We start from the raw sequence: 19,213 nt of genomic DNA, 5'->3' as shown, positions 1-19,213 counted from the left end.
TATAAAATAAATGCAAACAACTTATTGCATTCGGTTTTTTAATTTTAGCAGGAAGCGGACATAGCATTATTGGTGTATTTTACATAGGACAAGTCTTTTTCTATTGGCTTAAGTTATCAGCTGACTTCTTCATAAAAAAAGAGGAGCGTAATCGCTAAAATCGAACTAAGTCAACTCCTTTGTTCCTCTACAAAGAAGCCAGTCAAAACAGCATTTTATGTATACTCACCTTTAAGCCACAAATGATGCTTTCAAAAATGTTTTGGCGTAAGACTTTCAAGTCTGCGTGATCAGATAAAGCCACGAGTGTAACTAGCGTGATGCTGCTTTTCCAAAAGCGCCCTCTAACTTTAGCAGTTCATGTTATTTTGTAATAAAGTATAATATTTTATGGATGAATTTTATGGCAAATTTTTAATATTTTCACACAACACTTTTGATTATATTATATTTTCCGATGAAATAGGGCTCGTTGTGATCGAAAAAGTACGTATTTCACTCATGTATTTCTTCTAATTGGCTGATATTTATATTTTGCTAGATTGTCATCCAGTTTTGCATGGTAGAAAAATACAGATAGATGCATCAATGCTTGGGACATTGATATGTCAACATTTTTTAAATATTTCTGCCAAAATAAGTAAATTTGTCTATGTTTTACCACACATCGCCAATCGGAGGTTGTTATAATATGCATTTTTTAATAATTTTTACAAATTTGAGTAATTTTTCATTCAAAAATTTCGATTCCAAAATTGGTTTGACAGCTCATTGTCCCAGCAGCTGTGTCGAAGCGTCTACCAATATTCTTCTACCATGTAGTTTTGTCAGCCTCTGCTTGATTTTGAAAATTCGGTTCTTTATTAGTTTAACATTGAAGAAGGTAACAGTTTTTTTCGATATGATAAAGGTAAAATCGGTAATAGTAATAAAAAACTATTACATTCTTGGCGTTCTTGAACAGAACACTTATTGTAAAAGTCAATTTCCATTAATCAATTGTATTTTCAAAAAATCAGAGATGGGAACCTGGTGTTGGGTATTATTATTTATAACGAAGTTACCTTAAGTTAATTGAACCATTATTATAAAAATAAGGTTTCTTACACCGTTTTGCATTAAAAAGAGATAAACGTCAATCTACAAATTTCCTTGTATTTTTAACGGAATGGTTCATCGGAATGTACACCATCAACAATTCAGCGTACGTAAAAATACATCTCTGCTCTGTCGTGACAACAGAATGCAACACTGTGTAACCACGCTTTTTCCCTTCAACGCAACACTGAGCATGTTGTTTTGAATAACTTGACAAATTGACCAACCCAGCTGTTTGTTTTCTTTTCCTGAAAAAGTTTTTTTTACCATCTAAAATCCTTGAAAAATGAAAATTATTTAGATAGTTTTCTCTCCATTTGGCCGTTTTATGTAAAAGCCGAAATTTATTTCCATCTCTTGCGTTCGCTGTATGTGCTAAGTGAAAAGGTGGCCGAAAGTTGTGTGAAATGTAAGCCCACGAAAAACGTGAAATTTTACAGACAACTCTATTGGAAAGAAGAAAAACAAGCACACACGTTGCCACAGTGGCAATAATAACGAACGAAAACACAGACTCTGCTTCTGTAGAGTGAAAAAGTGAAAAGGGGTAAGCGCAACGTGAAACTATCAAAGAAATTCATATTGAATTTCAATTGGAATTGTTAATTAATGATATTTCATTTATAGTTGTATGTTTAACAAAAAAGTTGCGCGAGGCTCTAAAGTAATAACTCGAATAAACTTGTCGGATTGGTAGGCGAAAATACCTCATGCAAGATGCACCTCAATCATGCAACAGCAGTAAGCACGGCCGCCATGATCAATTATCAGCATTATGCACCGGCACAAATTTCTACTTCCCATGGGGTCACCACCTCGACAAATCAACATCAGACAATTTCTGCAGCCGGACTGCAGCAGACCCCCTTTACACTACACCAGCTAACAGCAGTGCAAGCCATACAGCATCCTACTCATCAGGCTATGTTGCATCCGCAACACCCGCTTGTTCATTTATTGGACATTTCAACAACGGCCGCCAACACATCGAATATCAACCATCCGGCGCCAATAACACCAATGACCGTAACAAAGGTTGAGATGCCGGAGGAAATGCCCGAGCCACCGGTTGATGATCCACGCAAAAAGAAACAGTGCCACATTTGTAAAAATAAATTTCGTCAATTGACCACGCTTAGGAATCACATGAAAATACACACCGATGAAAGACCCTATAAGTGTAAACACTGTGAAAAAGCCTTCCGTCAAATTTCCACTTTAACAAATCATGTAAAAATTCATACTGGCGAGAAACCCTTTAAATGTAATATCTGTTCTAAGGATTTTCGTCAACAATCGACTCTGATCAATCACATCAAAACACACAAGGGTAAGTAGAGATCATGCCTGTTGTTTGATTGTTTCTGTGTCTGTTCGCCTTACATGGATGGTATGGAATGCATATCCCCAATTAAAACTAAATGTATTTGTAAATACATATTTTGCCTTTATTTCAATTGAGCGTTTATTTGTATTTTTATGTAAACATTATTGTTACATTCCACATTTATTGAAGACATAAAGATTTAACAAAAGTTCATGTTAAGTTAAAACGATAAGTTTTAGTTTTAATACCTACAACAAATTTTTATTGCGTTTACTTTTCTTAACGTATAACACCTACTCTTAACAAGCAACTACTAATTTCATATATTTATTAGTTTAAATATTTTCTTCTATAATTTTTAAATCATAAGAAAATGTGTGATAATAAAAGCAATTCTATGTACGAGAATGAGTCTTCAAATTATTCTTCCTCAACCAATAAATGGTTTAAGATGTGAAGTTGATGAATGATTGATTCCTTTAAATAAACTTATAAAGTTATACAGAGGACGCTAGAATAGAGAAATACAAAACCCTTTTTTTGTGCAAAAATATTTTTTGAACTTTCATTTGAAAATTGTTCCTTTGCACAAAATTGTAGTCATTTCATTATTTTTGCTACTTAAAAAAAGTTAAAGTAACAGGTATGCCCTGTCAGGTGCTGATATGTAACTTATCCGTTTGAAATCTTCTTCATTTACAATCTAAGCAATGAATATTCAAACATATATGTTAGCACCAAGTTAAAACATTAAAATTACTTTAAAGTAAGGGGAGAACTAAAATACCTCTCCTGCCTCGGGAATTGATTTGAATTAGCTAAACTAAGAAGGAAATAGATTATTCACTGTGGACGCATTGCACACAAGTATTTTTAAATTCAGGTGCGTAAGCTCAGCATTGAACACCAACTTATATTTTTTGTTATCTTGTGGATTACCACTTTCAAATAAACTTTGAATGAGAAAACTTATTAAATTGTTTAATTTTCTGATAGAAAATTCATTTATAAGACTCGGTTATTTGATTTGCTTATTAGTTGCATTCGAAAATGATTATTTTTGATCAACGAACTCAAGTCGGAGTATTTGATTATTTCTATTTCCATTCGTTCTAAATGTGTATATGCATTGGTCTGTGGGAAACTGCTTATCATTGATTTACCAAAGGTCTTCTTCCTTTTCTTGCTTCAGAAATACGCTCTGAAAAAAAATTGGCAAGAAAAAGGAAAGAATGTCTTCATTGGCAAATGTTCAAATGCAACTGAATGGTAGATAAGCTGAAGGGCATATCTTTTAATATGTAATGAGTTGCGGAACAAAAACATAACATAGGTGTGATCATTTCTATTGTTTTCTGGGATTAATTTCGTTAATTTATACTATGCAGGCTATTAGTCTCACCAAATCACTTGACTTACTTATTTGTTTTAATGTATTTTGTAAGATTTATTTAAAGAACATTTGGGAAATATAGTTTCAAATTGTTTTCTAGATAAATAATGTAAATGAACTTGAAAATATTCAACAGATTGAGAGCCATTCAAAAGGACAAACGCAAAAAAAGACGGGAACTCTAAATCGCCTTAGAATTGTACGCAACAAATACAATTTTGAGTGTTACAATTGAATGGTAGTTTCTTTTTTTTTCTAACAAGCGCGAAGTATCCATTAAAAATGTATTTGCAACGTTTATAGTTTTGATTTCTCTTCTATTGACTCGTGTACCTTACCCCAGGATAGGACATTAGGAGCCCTTTCATTTAGCTTCAGTGCTTTATTTTGATATATAACAGGACAGATAAAGTTTTATTTTCCTAAGGATTATTATATGTTAAGGCATACGTATAAGCACAACATTTATAACAGCGGATTAGCTATAAAAATCAAAAGAATATGTTTTAAAGAAGAGTGTTGTTATTATTTGTTTTTATTTTCATATCCCAACCAATTCTTTCAAAGTATTGTTGTGTATAAATCAGACGTACGACACTGAAAGGAAAATTCAATTAACCTAAGATTTCTTCCATATTTCAAGCAGCCATTGTTTGCTTTATTCGTCGCCAAGATGAACTACTATATGGAACATTCATCAGTTAACTTGATGTATTGTATAAATACGAAGTGCAACTGGTATCTAGAGAGAATTAAATGCAATATTTCCAAATGAAATATGAAATCATATTTATTACGATAGCAAAATTTCCATTACTTCCAACTACATTTTTCTTGAAAGCTATTGTATTCCGTGACAAAATAACTTCTTTGATTTTGAGGATTTTGAAAAGAATTAATTAAAACAAGTATGAAAAGACCACAGTTGTGCGGGGCCGACCATGCGATGCCCTAGAACGCTATTAATATTGTTTTTGACTGATGGGTATTTAAACAATTTCCCAAAAATGTTGTGGTCCCCCTTAGCCACGAAATATAATCAAACAGTTGTGCGGGGCCGAACATGCGATGCCCTAGAACGCTATTAATTTTGTTTTTGACTGATAGGTATTTAAAAAATTTCCCAAAAATGTTGTGGTCCCCTTTAGTCGCGAAATATAATCAAATCAATGGTCATCCAAACGCTAACCTCATTCAAAATTCCGTTTGGATTGGCTTTTAGTCGTGTGTAGAGCGACTGCAAAATCAGAAAATTTTAATTTTTGTTTTTGTCCATTTGAACCGCTAAATATACATCTTCAAAAGCATTTGACTTCAATTCTGATGAGGATCGGACGATAATTGCGTCCTGAATACAATATCCTCAACACATAGTGTTGTAAGGTGAAAAATATTACAGTCAAGGTGTATTTATATACACCTTGATACAATTCATATTGTTAGACAAACTGAAAAAATCTGATGCGATAAAAATATAAAACAACGAAAAAAATTAACAAAAAAATATTCACTTATTTATTGACATACAGGCCGAAATAAAAAAAAACTGCAACAAAGCCAAAGGCCATAATTTTTATATTTTTTTTTAAATTTTATTGAGTGAAAGCAAAAAATTTATTCTGATGCCACGGTCGATTAATACGACCATCGGCTGTTAAGGTCCACACCGTCACCATGGCCGGCACTTGAGTTCTGGTGGCACATTTTCAGTTGACGTCTTTGGCAAGTAAACACGATCATTTTGTTTGTTTACGAACTGCTGGACAACGAATGTTTTCTCATCGGAGAAAACCAAATTCGGCAGTTCACCAGTTGGCAGTTTCGGTCAAGCGAAGCAACTCTTTATCACTTTTGAGTCTATTTTCTTTTTGTTGCGGTGTAAGTTCTTGCACTTTTTGTAATTTTAATGGCTTTACCCCGGAATGGAGTGTTGCGATATTTTCGAGATACGAGCCATTTTTCGGCCAATGCGACGCGGGTTTTCTTCCGTCCACTCTTCAGCTAAAATGTTGTAAAAATCGATCCGATTTGAACTTTAAACCGCTCTAAAGCCGTAGCTTTAAATCGATCTAGATTGGTTCCATCCGATTTGATTTTCAGACGTACTTCACATTAATGACCAATATAAAAGTTTATTTGTTACAGGTAGCTCTTCTAAATACGTATAGTGATGTAGGGGCAAATGCTGCTTCTAATTATATATAATACAGAAACATAATTTCTCCAATCGTTTTTATACCCTCCACCATGGGTAGGAGGGTATATTAACTTTGTCATTCCGTTTGTAACACCTCTAAATATTCGTCGTAGACCCCATAAAGTATATATATTCATAATCAGCATAAAATTCTAAGACGATTTAGCGATGTCCGTCTGTCTGTCTGTCTGTCCGTCTGTCTGTCTGTCTGTTGAAATCACGATAGAGCCCACATTATTTGACGTAGACCTTTGAAATTTGGCACAAGTGTGTGTATTGTCCCTAGGATGGTTGGTATTGAAAATGAGATATATCGGTCCACGTTCTGGTATAGTCCCCATATAACGGTACCTCCCGATATTCGGTATTTTGATGATTTATGCCACATTTTTTCACGGATTTATCTGAAAATTGGTATTTGTAGGTCATGACGGGTCCCTGAGCGTGTAGCAAAACATTGCATGTATAGGTCCACGTTTTGGTATAGCCCCCATATAACGGTACCTACCGATATTCGGTATTTTGATGATTTATGCCACATTTTTTCACGGATTTGTCTGAAAATTGGTATTTGTAGGTCACAACGGGTCCCTGAACGTGTGGCAAAACATTGCATGTATAGGTCCACGTTCTGGTATAGTCCCCATATAACGGTACCTCCCGATATTCGGTATTTTGATGATTTATGCCCCATTTTTTCACTGATTTGTGTAAAAGTTGGTATTTTTGGGTCATAATGGGTCCTAGTTCGTGTGGCGAAACATTGTAATTATAGGTGCACGTGTTGGTGTAGCCCCTATATAACGGTACCTCCCGATATTCGGCATTTTAATGTTTTTTGCCACATTTCTTCTAATGTTCTTTTACCCTAGGGTGGAGGGTATTAAAAGTTTGGCCCGGCCGAACTTAATGTTTTTTTACTTGTTTTCATATAAAAGTCTATCAGACGTCTATGTACCTTGCAAAACATACGCTTAGGTTAAATTGCATACAGTGTTTTAAGTACAGTTGTTTCCCGCCAAATTCTCTTAAATATTTATTTACGCACAACTTTCATATAGAGATGGTCACGCAATTAGCACAAACATATGCTGCATGGTACTGAGAAATATCAGCAGCTTTGTAAAAACTAAGCATCTTTATGTCGATAATCAAGTTATAACTTGACACGGAGTAGACACTGGATATTAAAAGTATGAAAATACTAAAATACATAAAACTTGGTTGTTATCCATGTTGTTATCCAATATATCTTCCAACATTGTCAAAATGTTTTATTTAAATAAAAAATAGAGTATAGAAAAATATGTCAAACTAACATTAGACACCTTTTAGTCAATACCTAGAAGAAAAAAGTCCATTCTATCCAAGTAATTCACATAGTGGTAAAAATGTTTAAAATTTTCTCCTGAAGGGATTTGCTAAATTTCGTGAACTAAACTGAATATAGTTATGTTACTATCTTTCAAATATTATGCAGAAAATAACAGCATCCTTGCAATAAAATCGGCATTAAAAAAATCCTTTTCTTGAACATTTTTCTACTTGCAGTTTTTGCCTCGCTAGCCGAACAACAAAATAATGGAACGGCGGGCGCACTGCTTAACTTTCAGCTGCCCCAGACAACGCAGGGTACTTCACGCAAAGGACAGTCAAAAGCTGCTGCCCATGCAGCAACGGCTCAATTGATACACCAACAACAACAACAGCTACAACAGCAGCAGCAACAACAAGGGCAAAGTACAATAATATATACCCCACAACAAAGACAAAATATAACCAAGAGTCTTTATACAGGCAGTTACAATTCACCACAGGCCGATGAGCTGGTCAAGCCGTATCAGTGTCATATTTGTAAACGAAGGTTCCCACAACTAAGTACCCTGCAGAATCATGAACGCACCCATATTGATCCTAAACCCTATAAATGTGATGGCTGCGACAAGGCTTTCAGTCAGCAGGCAACGCTGGCCAATCACAAGAAGATCCATTCGGGCGATAAACCATACGCATGCCAATATTGCTGTATGACGTTCCGGCAACAGAGTACGCTCAACAATCACATGAAGACGCATGCCAATCAGGTGGCCACTATAACATCGCATAACACTCTGGCAGGAACAACAGGCACAGGTGAGGCGCTTGTTATGACGCCATACAACTGATGTTAAAAAAATAGTAAAAAAAAAACATTAAAAATTATATTTTTAAAATTAAATAAAAAACAAACACAATCTTTTAACTTTTAATTACGCTTAACAACAATAAATATTATTTTATTTTAAATTTTTACACGCTAACCTTCAACAACAACAGGAGGAGGAGGCGGAGCAGCTGTAAATCACCCACATGGTAATAGTAACATCCCTTTAGCAGCTGCTACCATCATGGTTACACCAACAGCTACAGGACATTTACAAATACAGCCCCAAGTAGAACACCATCCCTTGTTACATTTTCTCGATAGTAACACCACCGTCAGCACCCTAAGTAATAAGGAACAGTTCGCCTCGTCCAATAATAACAATCCCGGCGGTCCAACTCCGACCGGAGTCGTTGCCCATTGTATACGTAACAGTTGCCCAGATCGTCCATTTATGTGTAGTGTCTGTCGTCGGGCCTTTTCACAGCAGAGCACGCTGGCCAATCACTTGAAGACCCATACCGGCGAGAAGCCATACAAATGCAAAATGTGCGAAAGTCACTTCCGACAAGTCTCCACATTAAATAACCACATGAAAATTCATACTGGCGAAAAGCCATATGCTTGTTCCTATTGTCCTAAGCAATTTAGACAGAAAAGTACACTAACTAACCATGTGCGCATACATACCGGTTGAAATAAGGCCACGGTTGGCGCCGTTGCTGCTGCTGCCATTTCCATAGATGATCATAATAATACACCAATATCATCTTTCCCCCATAATCCAACACTAGCATTATTATCACATTCATATCCTTCATTACCGCCACCGCAATCATTACCACCACCTCCACCACAGGTTCCCCCCCTACAACACTACACATTGCTAAATTCGTCGTCCCAACACTCCCATTCATTAGCTCTGTCATTTTTTCGCCAATCCCAATAGAAATTCATTGCTAGCCACCAATACACAAGAGAGGGTGTCCAAAAAATTACAGATTTGAAAACGCTAATAATTGTTTTGAAAATTTAAAATTTTCGTATTTTGAAATTATTTAAGATGAAGATTTTGAAATCCAATTTCATAATTGTTTTTTAATTTATAATTTTGCTGTTTAAATATCAACAACCATTAATGATTTCATATTCAAAATTTGTTGATATAAATTCAAAGAAGTTCTTTTCAGGAATTTTGGAATTTAAAATTAGTTATTTTTTAATTGAAATATGATTTCAAAATATTTTAAAGATTATCAATTTTTTGTTTCCAATTTCTCAAGTCATTTTTTATCTCAATTTATAATTCGCAGTTTTATCTTCTTGAAAAGTGGAATAAAAATGTTTGAAAAAAAAAAAACCAACTTATTAAATTTTTTGGACACCCGATCCTACACATGTACACACCCATAACTCCTTATCCTTCCGTTGCATTGATACTCCCTCAACTATCACAACAATACACGCTTACATAAGCCTATAATAAGAAGAGCTAAACCAACTTTGCTAGACAACATACATAGAAGTTACTGTTTCCTTGATTAGAGAATTTCTTAGAAATTCATTGCAACAACAACAAAAACAAATCTATACAACTAACTTTAAGCTTAGAGTTCTTGGTGTTCGTTAAACTTAAAAAAAAAATCACCTTTACACACACCAACACCCACACTTCTACACAATCACACATACACACACACAAAAACACTCTATATCTTTTGCCAATGGAAAACCTAAAGAGTATAAAAAAACAAAAGGTCCTCTATTTCACAAAACTGCTGTGCAGCCGTCGTCATATATTCTCTATAACTTTTAAGGGTACTTTCAAGAATACTGTTGTTCGTTGGTGACAAGTCGCCACACAAACAAGCAAAACAAAATCATACTATTATTAATACTATTTAGAAATAACAAACAAAAACTATTGAAAACAAAAGAAAATACAGGGTGTTAAACATTACATTTTTTGTTTGTATTCCCACCCAACCAAACACCTCTCCATGTCGCTTCCGTTGCAATCCCATCCTCTCTTCCTTTTATTGTTTGAGAATAAAACATAACCCAAACTAATTGTAAGTTATTTTAAACGCAATTCCTTTTACAAGATAAAAGATTCCTATTCTTCTTTTTTTTCCATTTTCTATCATCCTTCGCCCGCCTATCCATCACTCGATCCTAACCTCTATCTCCTATTTGTTTTCTTTTTATTAGAGAAAAAGCATTGCTTTGTCTATTTTGTTTTACTATTTTTTATTATTATTATAAACGCCTAATTTTTATGTAATAATAATGATTTAAAGAAAGAAAAAAACTAAACATTTGTTAGTACATACATACTAAATATTATTATTGTATACATAGTATAGTTCAGCCGTAATGAGATGATGAAGTCGGAACAAAAGAATAAGTAAAGAATCCATTGGAATTTTTTTCCATCAGACTCGATATCATTTGATTGATTAATTGTTTAATTAAATGAAATAATTGAACATAATGAAAAACAAAAATAAACTAAAAGAAAAACGAAGAAAATTTTTTGAAAATATGGCAAGAAAATATATATTGCGAGTATTTTTTCATGTGCAACTTTTTTTGTAATTTGTAATTTTTTTATACGTTGAATATTTGAACAAGAACAACAACAAACAGACATAAACAGAGAACAACAATAATAATTGATACTGTGTACTTAAAAACAAAAAAAGTAATAATAATAATAATAAAGAAAAACTATATAAGAAAAATACAAAATAAACGTTTAAAACTGTATACGATTTATGGAGTGTTGTTTGTTTTAGTCTTTTCATCGTTCGTCCATTATAACATTAATAGGAAAATATGTAAAATAATTGAAATAGTTTTTCAGCCACTCGGACGTTGACGAGGAACAATATTTTTATTAGGTGTGTCTGGTTACTTTCCCTGCAGGAATTGTCCAGCAACATCTTTCTGAGAGAGTAAGGTAGTTTTATTCTCTTTTGCAAGGAAATTGCGAAAAGTAAACAGACGGTATTCCTGCAGAAGCTTGCAACTAATCAGTTGATTTGTCAAAACAAACCAATTTGTCCCCCATTAAAAGAATTAAACGAAAGGAACCACCGCCAATTTCACAAGTTTTATAAATAAAAAGGAAATTGACAATAAAATAAAAATATAAGCAATAAAAGGAAGATAGATTTGATGTGTTCCGCGGAATCCTTTAAACCTATTGCTAGTGACATTTGTCTAAAAATGTTGGAATTAGTCTTTTATTTTCTTATTACATATTAATATTTATGTTTTTCACATTTTGTGAAGTTGTTCTCCAAAAACAATTATTCTTGCCAATTCCAAAACAAAATTTTCAAATTAAAATCACAAAAAGAAATAAATAAACAATAGAAAACATCTGATTGAATGTCGATGAATGAGAAGAAGAAGAGTTGCAAAAGATTGCAAGAAGAAATTTTTCCAGCAAGAATTTGCAAACTCTCACTGAAAGAACTGTCAAAATTTCTCTCTCCAACCGCTCTCTTTTGCAGAACTTTCGGGTTAACAGACGTCTTCCCGTAACAATTTGTAACAATTGTTACAAATTTTAGGGTAACCAGACACACCTATTATGTGAAATGTACGGAAGCGGAAAAGGCAATTAATTGTTTTTTTTTTTTTTACTTTTTTTGTAACAGGTTTACGGTCGTTTTTCACCAAAAAAAAGTTGAACATATACAGGGTGAGATAAAAAAACTGCAACAAAGTCAAACGCCATAAGTTTTACATTTTTTTATATTTTATTGAATGAAAGTAAAAATGTCGGAAATAGCATCAAATTTTAAAATAAGTTAGATTTGTTCGAATTGGTCACCTTTGGTACGAATTATGGCCTACAAACGGCCAATGAAACCGTGACACTCTGCCCAAATGTTGTTCTGCGGTATTGTGGCCCATTCCCGTCGAAGCGCTTGAGACGATCGACACTTTGGTATTTTTTAGTGCCAACCTTGCTTTCCAAAATACTCCAGACACAATAGTCCAACGGATTGGTATCCGGAGATATTGGTGGTCAATGTGCGCTGGAAATGAAGCAAGGAACCTCATTTTGTAACCATTCTTGAGTTCTAAGTGCGATGGTGCTGAGTCCTGTTAGAATGTCCAAGGTCTGCGGCCAAAATGTTTGCGTGCCCATGGCTTTAATACACCCTCAAGAATGTTTTCGCGATAATATTTGGCATTTATTCTGATGCCACGATCGATTAATACGAGCGGAGAGCGACCATCGGCTGTTAGGCACACCATCACCTTGGCCGCCGCTTGAGTTCTGGTGCAAGTAAACACGTTTGTTTACAAACTGCTGGACAACGAATGTTTTCTCATGGGAGAAAACCAAATTCGGCAGTTCAACGTTTTCGGCCAAGCGAAGCAACTTTTTAACTCTTTTGAGTCTATTTTCTTTCTGTTGCGGTGTAAGTTCTTGCAGTTTTTGGAATTTCAATGGCATTATTACCCCGAACTCATTTTTCAATATTTACCGAATGTAATATTGCTATATGTTCAGCTCACATGCCATTTTTCGCCACTGGGACGCGGGTTTCGATCAAGTCGCTTATTTACTTTTCGAACCATTTCTGCTTGATGTCATCACGAATAACTTTTTTTCTAGAGAGTTCTCACTAAAATACTTTTGTACGATGAGCTGTCACTGGAATAATTTTAACAGCTGTCGGGCAAGTGGCTTAGAAATGACAGCAGTCTGAAGTTGGTTTCAGTTTTTTCATCTCACCCTGTAAATGGATGTTATATTTAAATCCGAACTTAATTTTGTTACAATATGCGCAGACCACCAGTTATCCCTGAAGCTTATGACCCAGACCGAAATTTAGTTAAATCGGTGAAACATATAATATGAGGCAATATCCAAATATAATCCGTTTCGGCAGCTATATCTAAGTCATAACCGATTTTTAACAAGATTAAAATTGTTCATTCATATAAGTTTATCGAGTTTAATTAATAGTGTGCAACGACTCATATTTTTGTCCAACCTTACAAAGACCTACAACACTTGCGTTTTGGAATTCCGCTTTAGGTGATGCAATGTTAACTCTTCCACATTTTGTAAGGTACATGAAAATTTCACCACCTAAATAAGGTACCAGTGCCGTAGTTCGTAAGATAAACCCATACTCGTTTTCTTTAGGATCAAAACACCCCCCCTCCCCCCCATTAGTCATCTTCAGAAACATAACAAAAAATGCGATTTTCTTAATCCCTGAGATACTAAATTAACCGATATGATACTTTTTTTGCGTGACAGAACAACTGTAAAATTGCTGCATTCTTTTTGGTACATTACCTTTTTAATTTTGTTCTAACTTTTTGTATTTTTAGTGGCTTATCATATTCCTCTGCAACATACATTGGCAAAATAATTCCAAAAGTAAATGGTATGTAAGATAAATGAAAAAGTTATCGTGGATAGATCAAACATTTTTCAAAAGTATTTGATATATTATAAAATCGCTATTAGTATGACAACTAATACTAAAACATTATCATAATAGTTTTTTTTTTACACTTAAGGTACTGTATAAGTTAAATACATTTAATATAAACTAAATCCCTAACCAATAATACTAAATGTAAAGTATATATGTGTAAAAATCATAAATTTATAAGCTATCATCAGATGAATCAGTTCCGCCATCAATATTTGAATAAATCTCACCACATTGATCATTCAGTTTAAGTGAGAGATAAACTTCTAGCAATTTTTTTGAACGTTCTGAATTGAATTGATTTCTTAAATCACAACTGGCATTGGATACAATATGTTTTATTTGTGCCGTTGATGCCGGTATCATTAATATTTTTAGGGCGAATGATGCCAATGAGCTATGTTGATTTTTCGCCATATTCCAAAATATATCAGGTTGTGTTGTCTTTGCAGTAAGGAGTTCAAATATTCCAGTTGATTTTTTGTACTCGGCAAATGACAACAAGCCATCTCGATCCAATCGTTCATGCATAAAATTTTCAACTACTGTCATTTGTTCGCTAGACAATTGGGCACCCCGATACAGAGGATGTAAAAAATTTGCACTTAGTGCATATTTATTGAATACATTGCTTTCTTCACATCGTTTACTTGCTATATCATGCAACTCCTTTGAAGCATCGGCAAGAAGATCTAGCCATTCCTCTGACGCATCAGCAATTGAATTAATTGATTTTTTACAATTTTTTAAAAGTACAGCAACAGGATTTAATAGATCATGTAAATTTACAACGGATTGTATGAAGTTATCATTATGAAGTAATTGGTTGATTTCCGTTTTCACGATTGATACTCTTTGATTATCTACTTCGGCGGCAATTTCCTTCATTCTGGAAAGATTTTCGCGAAACCATGAAAGACAGTCCCGCTCACTGCTCCTGGCAGTATCACATGGTAATTTTGCTTTAGTTCCACCAAGATAACATAACTTTTTCTCTAAATGGGGTCTTTTGAATTCACTGAGAATGCTATACAAATTATCAAGTGTACCAACACCTTTATTTTTATTATGACGTGGAACACATGGCTGATTTATGCGATTATCTGTAGAAATACCACAATACTTTTTAATAATATCTTTAACAAGCAATTCTCCAATTTTTGCATTGCATGTACTCTGCATTAAATCGCTATTTAAGACTAATGGTTCGTTATTGCACTCGGTATTTATCACAACGGCGAAAATGTCAACTTTATAAGTTTCATTGACTTGATCCTTACATCGTCTTATAGTTTCGTCGAGCACACTTGGAAGAGTTGTATCACAATCAGAAATATCAAATGATTCAAGGTGAACCCGGTGACCCCAGTTGTGCAACAAAACCGTAATATTTGTTATATCTCCTCCTTGAATTTTCCACTCATCAATTAGTAAAACAGCACTGGAAATTGTGTGCATAAATGTAGCATTATTATCCATTTGTTCCTTGTGTAATTTCTCTAGCAGAGGACCGACCAGGTGACTTTTACTTGGTGGGATATATGACGCCTGTAGTTCTCCACAAAAATCTTTAAAGAATTTACTATCGATAGCAGCAAAAGGTACACTAGAGGCAATGAAAAATTTTGCCAGTAGTGTATCGAGTTTCGTTTTTTCTGCTTTTGTCAACTTCTCTGTTTTCAAAGGGCTTGACGTAAACTTATCAATGTCGAAAAAAATTGCAGGTTCGGGTGGTGAGGAGGAAGAGGAAGACGCTGACAGCTATATAAAAGAAAAATCGTTGTATTTTGTAAAAATAAAAAAAATATATATATGTATATTTCTTACAATATTGTGGAAATCTTCAGTTTCTGCTGATTCCAGTGGCTTGTTCTCGTCTTCGTTCATTGATACGTCACCGCCATCCTGACATTTCTTCCTGCATGAGATTAGGAGTATTTATATATTTATAAGTATGTATGCATTTAAGTTTCAATTTGAAAGGGATGCTGGTGTTTCCACAATTTTCTAGCGATTGCTTGAATTGTTGAGAAATTAGGATGATGTAAAAGCATTCAAATGAAACAATTGAGGAACTATTCTTCTGAATTTTAAATTCAATAATTCAAATTTCAAAAATGAATATTTAACTGGTTTTAAAACTCAGAGAAATTGTATTCAATATTGTATCGTTTGTAAGCCGGTTGTATGAAGTTGTGTCTCGGTTGTACAAAAAAATATTTTTTTTGGTATTTGGTATGTTGTTGCGCACATCAAAGCAACACAAAATCCGATCAAATGTGTGATTTTCATGTATATATTAATATTATAAAATAGAAATTAAGAAATTAATAAAAATAAGAGCTATTGAGTCAATTATAGATTGCTAAATTATTTCCGGTGTCATCTAAACTCAAATTAACTTTTCAAAAAGTGAAGTTGCACAAAGAGGTGGTACACAAATTTGTATCGTTTGTGGCCGAAGAATACAACTTGGCTACCCTCCAAGTTGTACCAGCAGTTGTATAGTGTGTGGGTTGTAATTTGTTGTACAACAACACTTGCTGTTACCTATATTATTCTACACTAGTGTCATAAGCATTTAAAAAATAAATTATGATATTCAAAATTTAAAATATTTTAAGAAATTTTCAAATTTTTAAGGAAGACTCATGGTACAATAAAAAGGTATGATAGAGCTACCAGCTGATTACAATTTTTTTCTAAGTGTGCCCGACTTTTGCCAATTTTTTGTTGTTGTTGTTGTTGTTGTAGCAGTAAACAAACACAAACATGTACATACTGGGTTGGCAGCCGCTGGCCGAAACTGGTATGTATTCATTGCTTTGAAAAAAAAAACAACATGGAAGAAACATGGAATTGAAAGACTAAACACTTAGGATTATGTATTTGAGAGAACATCCAGGCGTTTCATTCATCTTTCGCGCTGTTTGACTCTTTTTAAGAATGAACAAAAAATATCAAATAAATGAAAACAACTTGTTGAATATAATTTTGAATAATTCTGACAAGAAGCGGGTATAGCCTCTGGGCTGTATTTCTGTAGTTTTACGAAGCTGCTCTACCTCCTTATTGTACCATGGGAAGACTGAAAAATATAATTTTGAATGGCATATGAACATTCAAACGGAATTAAATTTTGTTCTCTTCCTCATTCGAGTTACACGAGGCACTGTTTTCAAAAATTTTGAATCGACAAAAAATAGATTGACAGGTTTCTCTTCAGCAAAAATGAAAACATCAACATTTACAGAAAAGGGTCAAAACATTAATGAATATTTGCTCAGTTCCAGTACCTGTCTATTAGTTTTATGCAAACCACACACGTTCCAACTGGTTGTACAACTGGGAGAGGTTGTATTCAAGATTGTATCGTTATATAATACGAAATCCAATCAAATGTGCTATTTTAAAGTATATATAAAATGAAATTTCAATTTATAATCTATTGAGTCAATTATGGAGCATGCATTTTTTCCGGTGTCATCTTAACACAAATAAGCTCTACGAAAAGTGAAGTTGTACAAAGAAGTTGTACTCTAAGTTGTATCGTTTGTGACAGAAACACACAATTTGAGTACTCTCCACGTTGTACAACCAGTTGAATTGTGTGTGGTTTGCATTACAATTTTCTTCGATATCATAAAGGGAAAATCATTTATCGTAGTAAAAACTTTAACATTCTTGCTGTTCTGGAACAGACCAATTGTAAATAACGATAAAATAGCTCTTTAGAGGAAAAAACAATAATTCAAAAATTCACATTAAAACCAACAAACAAACGTTGTAAAAAAAGGAATTATGTTACTATGAATTACGAATCGTGTCCTATGAACGGGTTAAAAGTAATCCGTTGTACCTAATTTAACGTGATTGAAATTGCAATATCATAAAATATCACAAATTGAAAATACGATTCTCAAATTACAAATGAACTGTGACAAAAAAGAACTTGAACTGACGAAACGCATACAAACGAAAATCGAATAAAATTTCATGATACTAAAAATTTGGTATATGTGATAGAGTTGCATGTACCCTCCTCCTTTTCTTCTTTTTCCCCCTGCTATTTACTTACCGATGAGCCTTCAATCTGACATAGGCAGTATTTCTTATGAACTGCTCACATTTACAACATTGCGCTACGGTTTTTCCATTTTCATAAATTCGTGTAAAGCCATCCCAATATCGGTGCTTTAACTTATTTCTATCGCCAGTGGTGTCATCTCCATCAATTTCATGGGGTGATTCAAACGTACGCATCACGTTCAAATCAGATTTTGTATCCGCTAGAGATTGTTCATTATCAATTATTGGCTCTTGCGACAAGTGATGATCGCCATTAGCACATATTGTTTGATAAAGATTCAGCTGACACTTCTGCCTTAAATAGAACACTCAACTTTAACATTCTTATAAACCATGGCAGTGAACCATATACTTACAAATGTGCTCCCATTCGAGAGGATGACGTATTTCTAAATAGATTCTTACATTTAATACATCGGGCTGAAGTTCTTCCATTTAGTGATACTTTAGTATAGCCACACCAAAATTTGTGATTTGGTCTGCCACCGCCAAGAGCTTTCGTAGATTCGCTCTCATTTAAGTCTTTATTTGCTACTTTCTTTGATTTTACTGGCTGGGAATTCTGAGTATTTGCTTGTTCATCCCATTGACCTTCGTAGGCTCCCATACTGTCATCCATATCTATTGGACACTTTTTCCTGTAAAACATCATGGAATCAGCGAGTAAGTTTACATATGGTTAACCAAAAACTACATACCGATGAGCCGACATCCTTGCGACTGCAGTATTCTTGATAAGACTCCTGCATTTCATGCACTGAGCTACACTTTTTCCTCTGTCGGAAATTCGTATAAATCCACGCCAATATGTGTGCCGGGGTCTACCACCAGAACTTTCACTCTCTTGGTGTAGCATTTTGGTCAATGCTTTTCAGTTATTTTTAATTTTATGATTGAAAATTGTATTGTTGACGGCTTTAGCAGAAGAAAATAAAAATACATAAACAATTTTGTAGTAAACAGCAGAGGCGAGTCAATTCTGTAACGGCGGCACCCAGCCGCCTCTCCACGTTTTAGATATAGACGCCGACGATTTGTCGTCTCAAATCGGATAAAAACTCCCGCAATTTTACCATGGGCAAACACCATGGTAGAATAATACAGGTAACAGCAAGTGTTGTTGTACAACAAACGTAACAACAACCACATAAGAATTTGGTTTTGTATGTTATACAAGTGTCAGAAATTCTTTCCAGAGGTAGGTATTTTTACCCTGATCCCGGGAAACTATTTGTTTCTTAGGGAACAGACCTGGGACCCCAGATTTTTGACGCGAAAGCCCGGGTTCAAGACCCCGACTAGACCTGGATCCACCCGATATAGACAATATGGAAAGCTTATGGTATCGTTGGAAATACCTATCCAACAAGTGGTCACATGATGCACCCGCAATAATTTTACGTAAATTTGCTGACCTCCAAAATGGGTCCTTCTTCGATTTTTTTGTGTTTTTATAAAAGTGCGATTCCAAAAAACCAATAATTTGACTATA

General features: G+C 34.2%; 2 protein-coding genes across 3 annotated transcripts; one reads left to right on the top strand and one right to left on the bottom strand.

Annotated features, from left to right (window-relative positions):
• The first annotated feature begins 1,275 nt into the window (after positions 1-1,275).
• LOC101895220 (zinc finger protein 260) lies at positions 1,276-10,927 on the top strand. 2 transcript variants are annotated; one of them, XM_005189210.4, is made up of 5 exons: positions 1,276-1,645; positions 1,726-2,428; positions 7,567-7,755; positions 7,813-8,148; positions 8,332-10,927. In XM_005189210.4, the coding sequence occupies exons 2-5, from the start codon at positions 1,816-1,818 to the stop codon at positions 8,853-8,855; spliced, it is 1,662 nt and encodes a 553-aa protein (XP_005189267.1). In that variant the 5' UTR covers positions 1,276-1,645; positions 1,726-1,815; the 3' UTR covers positions 8,856-10,927. The 2 variants fall into 2 exon arrangements, with proteins under 2 accessions (XP_005189267.1, XP_005189266.1); XM_005189209.4 differs by having other exon boundaries at positions 7,567-8,148.
• Positions 10,928-13,472: 2,545 nt separating this feature from the next.
• Positions 13,473-18,700, bottom strand: LOC101895682 (uncharacterized). Its single transcript, XM_005189212.4, has 5 exons — positions 18,420-18,700; positions 18,078-18,359; positions 17,711-18,016; positions 15,460-15,550; positions 13,473-15,393 (listed from the first exon to the last, which is right to left on the bottom strand). Exons 1-5 carry the CDS (start codon positions 18,575-18,577, stop codon positions 13,807-13,809), a joined length of 2,424 nt encoding a protein of 807 aa, XP_005189269.3. The 5' UTR covers positions 18,578-18,700; the 3' UTR covers positions 13,473-13,806.
• Between the last annotated feature and the right edge of the window lie 513 nt (positions 18,701-19,213).

Source organism: Musca domestica, unplaced genomic scaffold, assembly GCF_030504385.1.
Source record: "Musca domestica strain aabys unplaced genomic scaffold, Musca_domestica.polishedcontigs.V.1.1 56, whole genome shotgun sequence".
Classification (NCBI taxonomy): domain Eukaryota; kingdom Metazoa; phylum Arthropoda; class Insecta; order Diptera; family Muscidae; genus Musca; species Musca domestica.
The sequence above is the reverse complement of the archived record's forward strand: the minus strand, read 5'-3'. Positions and strand labels throughout refer to the sequence as shown.

Bases quoted from the DNA above. Each gene is read 5' to 3' on its own strand.
- LOC101895220 (XM_005189209.4), top strand. From the start codon at position 1,816: ATGCACCTCAATCATGCAACAGCAGTAAGCACGGCCGCCATGATCAAT. The intron at 2,429-7,566 runs GTAAGTAGAGAT...TTCTACTTGCAG, and splicing joins TCACATCAAAACACACAAGG to TTTTTGCCTCGCTAGCCGAA. The intron at 8,149-8,331 runs GTGAGGCGCTTG...CAACAACAACAG, and splicing joins GGCAGGAACAACAGGCACAG to GAGGAGGAGGCGGAGCAGCT.
- LOC101895682 (XM_005189212.4), bottom strand. From the start codon at position 18,577: ATGCTACACCAAGAGAGTGAAAGTTCTGGTGGTAGACCCCGGCACACA. The intron at 18,360-18,419 runs GTATGTAGTTTT...GATGTTTTACAG, and splicing joins GCAAGGATGTCGGCTCATCG to GAAAAAGTGTCCAATAGATA. The intron at 15,394-15,459 runs GTAAGAAATATA...TCTTTTATATAG, and splicing joins CTGAAGATTTCCACAATATT to CTGTCAGCGTCTTCCTCTTC.